At 54.4% G+C, this 5,549-nt stretch overlaps 1 protein-coding gene across 1 annotated transcript; it reads right to left on the bottom strand.

The window, feature by feature from the left end:
• Nucleotides 1-389: 389 nt before the first annotated feature.
• On the bottom strand, nt 390-2,974 carry LOC102426079 (anosmin-1; the record flags this gene model as incomplete). Its single annotated transcript, XM_006109509.3, has 2 exons — nt 390-534; nt 2,773-2,974. Coding segments are annotated over 2 exons (347 nt in total), but the record flags the coding sequence as incomplete, so codon positions are not given.
• Nucleotides 2,975-5,549: the final 2,575 nt, after the last annotated feature.

Below are 5,549 nucleotides of genomic sequence, written 5' to 3'. Positions count from 1 at the left end.
AGATTCGTGCAAGAATGGGCCTTCCTTCCCCTGGCTGCCAGCACCGCCTTTGCTCCAGCTGGAGCCACCTTTCCGCCTTCCCACGCTGCCCAGAGGCCCGAAGCGGCTGAGGCGGTGCAGAATGCCTGTGTCCCGCCCCACCCCCGGCCACTCTGCGTATGCAAATTAACCCGCCAGCTTTGTTGGGTTAATTTGCATACTCGCTCCTGATTGGCTGGTGGGCGTCATGAAGGTACGGTCAATTTGCATCTTTCTCTTTTATTAGTGTAGATATTGTAAAAAGTCGGCCACGTGCAGGTTCCAAATGAAATGCTCTCTCTCTGCACGGTAACCCCCCTGTGGTAGCTGGGCAGGTGGGCGCGGGGCCCATGAGCCTGGGAGACACTCACTGTTGCTGGCGGCGGGCGTGGGGGTGAAGTGCAGGGCGACCTTCGCACTCTTGAGGCGCGTCTGCCCCCAGTAGGCCACGGCCTGCAGCTCCACACTGTAGTCGGAGTCCGGCTGCAGGCCCTCCAGGACCACGGAGTTCTGGGACTGGGGGACAGGTGGAGGGGTGCCCTGGTCACAGGCCATCCCGCCTCCCAGCGTGCCCCCCAGGAGGCCACTCCCCCATCCGGAGTCAGACCACCATCTCCTCACACTCACTACTAACTTTCTAAGCTCACCCCTTCTTCCTCTTTTTTTAATTTTAATTTTTAATATATATATATTTTTCAATCCTCACCCAAGGATATTTTTCCATTGATTTTTAGAGAGAGTGTAAGAGAGAGGGAGAGACAGAGAGAAACATCGACGTGAGAGAGACACATGGATGGGTTGCCTCCTGCACGCACCCCGACCAGGGCCCAGGCCAGGGAGGAGCCTGCAACCGAGGTATGTGCCCTTGACCGAAATTGAACCCGGGACCCTGCGGTCCACAAGCCGACGCTCTAGCCACTGAGCTACACTGGCCAGGGCCTGAGTTCCTCTTTAAGACCTGCAAATCCAGCCCTAACCGGTGTGGCTCAGTGGATAGAGCGTCGGCCTGTGGACTGAAGGGTCCCGGGTTCGATTCCCGGTCAAGGGCATGTGCCTTGGTTGCGGGCACATCCCCAGTGGGGGGCGTGCAGGAGGCAGCTGATCGATGTTTCTCTCTCATGGATGTTTCTAACTCTCTATCCCTCTCCCTTCCTCTCTGTAAAAAATCAATAAAATATATTTTTAAAAAATAAAAATAATGGAGGGAGAGCCCTGGCCAGTGGCTCGGTGGGTTGGAGCGTCACTCCGTGCGCCAAAAAGTTGCGGGTCTGACTTCCTGGTCAGGGCGCGTGCCCAGGTTTCGGGTTCAATCCCCCGTTGGAGCAGGTATAGGAGGCAACCCACCGATGTTTCTCTCTCACGTGGATGTTTCTCTCTCTCCCTCCCTCCCTCTCTCAAAACCAACAACCATATTTATTTTTAATAATAATTATTATTATTATTATTATTATCATTATTATTATAAACTAAAACTAGAGGCCTGATGCACGAAATTCGGCTTTGTCCGGAAGGTCGTCCGGAAGGTCATTCGGCTGTCCGGTCTAATTAGCATATTATGCTTTTATTATTATAGATAATAATAAACTAAAATAGCATAACCCCCAAAGACTATCACAGCTAAATATCAAGGGTGGCTTTTGGAGACGTATTTTATAATTCTAAATGACACAGATGCCCGGCCGGCGTGGTTCAGTGGTTGAGCATCGACCTATGAACCAGGAGGTCAGGGTCCGATTCCCGGTCAAGGGCACATGCCCGGGTTGCGGGCTCCATCCCCAGTAGGGGGCGTGCAGGAGGCAGCCGGTCCATGGTTTTCTCTCATCATTGTTTCTCTCTCTCTCTCTTCCTCTCTGAAATCCCATAAAAAAATGTATTTAAAAAAATAAATAAACACATGGCACAGATGCTGCATCTTCAGCGCAAAAAATAAAAATAAATAAAATAGAGAAACGGTGTTGCTATTTTTGCTGAAAGACTTTCCCACGTGTGTTTGTTTCCTTATGGCCCCGGGGGAACTGCGTTTGTGCAGCTTTGCAACAACTCGATGCCACACGGTATCAGCCGCGAGGAAAGGAAGTGACGGCTCCCGTGCCGTGGAACACGCGTGTGCTACGCTCTGCGCTGGCCCGCGGACCGGGTCACGGGGGATCGTGCCTGTGCCCGTTGCCGCCGGCCTTTTGGGTGCGAGCTGCTCCCTGGGCTACATGCAGGCGTTGGCACCTGCGACGCCAAAGGCATCGTCCTCGCTGCGAGCCGTGGCGGTACCGTAGCCGACGAGGCACGATTATTGCTAATTGTTTAAAAAATAAAAAATAAAAAAAGGCATCAGGGCTCTCTGACCTCCTGGGTGAGACTATAAGGGTGAAGGGGGGAACATTCCACTCCCTCCATCTGCTCCTTTTTTTTTTTTTTTTTTTTGCCGTAAAATTTTTTTTCTTTTAATCTTTATCATTGAAGGTATTACATAGGTCCTCGTTCTTCCCTTATTGACCTATTCCAGCCGCTCCTGTCCCCCACCCCCCACCCCCGCCCAGGCCCTCGCCACCCCATTGTCTGTGTCCACGCTGAAGCATATACACACACACATGTTCATTGGTTGGTCTCTCCCCTCCCACCCTCCCTGCCTCCCCTCCGATGATCAGAAATAGACACAGAGTCACAGAAGCGCGAACGGACTGTGGAACATGAGCCCTGCGTTAGCTCGGCGGGCGGCAGCCGGGAGCTGGCATGGCCCGAGGGCACACGGCCTCTTACCCCGTCCACAGACGTCCTGCGCCTCTTCCTCGCGGGGACCCCCGCGCCGCGGGTGGCCCAGCTCCAGAAGACCTTGTAGTGGTGCACGGGGACGTCCGGCTCCTGGGGCCCGTCCCAGGCCAGCGTGACAGTCACACTCCCGTCGCCGTGGCTGGTGGCGTTGGCGAGCCGGAGGCGGGCGGGAGCGCAGGGGCCGACGGATCTGGAATCCCAGGAGAGGGGCGGCCATGGGACCACAGGACATGGGGCACCATCCTCTCCGTACGGTGTCCCCCCAAAATGTGGTCACACGCTTTGAATAATTATGAAGGCCGGGTTTATTAAAACTGGAAGCCTGGTGCATGAAATTTGTGCACTCAGGGGGGGGGTCCCTCAGCCTGGATGGCGAGAGGGTGCAGGCCAGGCCGAGGGATGCCACCGGTGCATGATCAGGGCCGGACCCCAGCAGCAAGCTAACCTACCAGTCAGAGTGTCTGCCCCCTGGTGGTCAGTGCACATCATAGCAACTGGTCGACCAGTTAACTGCCCCCTGGTGGTCAGTGCATATCATAGCAAGGGGCCTTAGCATATCATTAGCATATTATACTTTGATTGGTTGAACGGCCGACCGGTTGACCAGACACTTAGCATATTAGGCTTTTATTATATAGGATACATTTCATTTTCGAAATGGAGCTCACGGCTGTGAAAGTGTGTATACCTTTTGGGGGGACACCCTGTACGTACAATACCAGTTGGAAACCAGTAATAAATAAGACCCCTCTTGCCCGGCCGGCGTGGCTCAGGGGTCGAGCATCGACCTAGGAACCAGGAGGTCAGTGTTCGATTCCAGGTCGGAGCACGTGCCCGGGTTGCAGGCTCGATCCCCCATGTGGGGCGTGCAGGAGGCAGCCAATCCGTGATTCTCTCTCATCATGGATGTTTCTATCTCTCTCTCCCTCTCCCTTCCTCTCTGAGATCAATAAAAATATATATTTTAAAAATACCCACAAATGGTATTCGTCTCGAAAAGAAAAAGTGTGAAACTGCGTAACCCATCTGTGAAAAGTGAGACATTTCTTTAAAAATAGATGTTCTGCCCTAACCGGTTTGGCTCCGTGGATAGAGCGTCGGCCTGCGGACTCAAGGGTCCCGGGTTCGACTCCGGCCAAGGGCATGTACCTTGGTTGCGGGCACGTCCCCAGTGGGGGGCGTGCAGGAGGCAGCTGATCGATGTTTCTGGCTCTCTATCCCTCTCCCTTCCTCTCTGTGAAGAATCAATAGAATATATTTTTTTAAAAAAAAATAGGTGTTCTATGTTTTGGGGAAGCAAACGCGTTAAAAGGGAAATAACTCGCTCGGTCGCCAACCCAGCCCGGCGAACCGCAGACTCATGTATTGAAATTTCCCCGTAAAGGAGAGACCGACAGGAATTTGGGTTTTTTTCCATGAAGATCAGGGTTAGGGCCCAGGAATGCCGGGCGGCGAGCCTGCGCTTCACGGAAGCCCTTTCATAAAGGTGCTCTTTCTTTTTCTACTTAATCTTAACGATTATTTTCCGGGGCAGATGGAAAAATCCTTCTCTCTCCGCCTTCAACGCCAGGGCTGGCCCTCCGCCCGCCCAGACAGGCCGGGCAGAGAGTTACTTTGGAAGCAATGATGCTCCCTTAGGGCGCCTGACAGCCCGAGGGGTTTCCCCGCAGACACCCTGGATTTAGGGATAAATTTAGGGTTTTCCCCAGTAAGAAGGCTCCGTGCTGGGAGGGGGGGGGGTGCCCCTACAAGGCTAGGGAGGGGTTCGTCCGTTTCCTGCTTCTATAAAGGCACCCGATTCCACCTGTCAGGCCCCGTAGGCCAGCGGGCCGAGTGCCCCCTGGGACACGGGGTAGGATGAGTGGGGAGCCTGGGCCAGACCCCTCGATGCTCAGGCCTGTCATGGGTCCTGGCGGCCGGGCGGGCGGCTGTCAGTGGCTTATTTCCCGAGCCCCTGCGGCCAGCTAGCAGAGCGGCTGGAGACGGGCTGACGGCCAGGGGTGGGTGTCAATACTGTCACTTTCAAGCTTGCTCGGTGGACAATGCACCTTTTTTTTAAAAGGACCTTTTTTGTTGTTGTTCATCGTTATTTTTTCCGGTTGATTTTCTTAGAGGGAGAGGGAGAGAGGAGAGAGGGGGGTGAGAGAGAGAGAGAGACAGTGATGTGAGAGAGACGCACGGAGGGGTTGCCGCCCACATGCACTCCGTCCGCCCGGGGCCCGGGATCGAACCTGCAACCCAGGAACGTTCCCTTGACCGGGAATCGAACCCGCAACCCTTGGGGGCGACACTCTAACCGCCGTACAACCCCGGCCACCAGTGCTCAAAGGACTATTTTTTTTTTAAATAGAGTTAGAAGTCCACAACATGCCCTGCCAGTGTGGCTCAGTGGGTAGAGTGTCGGCCTGCGGACTGAAGGGTCCCGGGTTTGATTCCCGGCCAAGGGCACAGGCCCGGGTTTTGGGCTCGATTCCCAGTGTGGAGCGTGCGGGAGGCAGCCGATCCGTGATTCTCTCTCCTCATCGATGTTTCTCTCTCCTTCTCGCTCCCTCTCTCTCTCTCTAAAAAAAAAACAGTAAAAATATATTTTAAACAATTTTTATAAAAGCAAAACCTAGGTCAGCGTTCATGGAGAGTCTGGCTCCCGGTGAGGGAGGGAGCCACGGGACTGAGCTACGAGTGCGAGACCGGAATCCACAGGGAGCCGGGCAGACGTGGGACTGACTCGCAAAGGAGCCCCGGGCACCGGTGGGATGGACGTGGAC

Source organism: Myotis lucifugus, unplaced genomic scaffold (genome assembly GCF_000147115.1).
Source record: "Myotis lucifugus unplaced genomic scaffold, Myoluc2.0 scaffold_10784, whole genome shotgun sequence".
Lineage (NCBI taxonomy): Eukaryota > Metazoa > Chordata > Mammalia > Chiroptera > Vespertilionidae > Myotis > Myotis lucifugus.
This window is presented reverse-complemented; position numbering and strand designations above follow the sequence as displayed.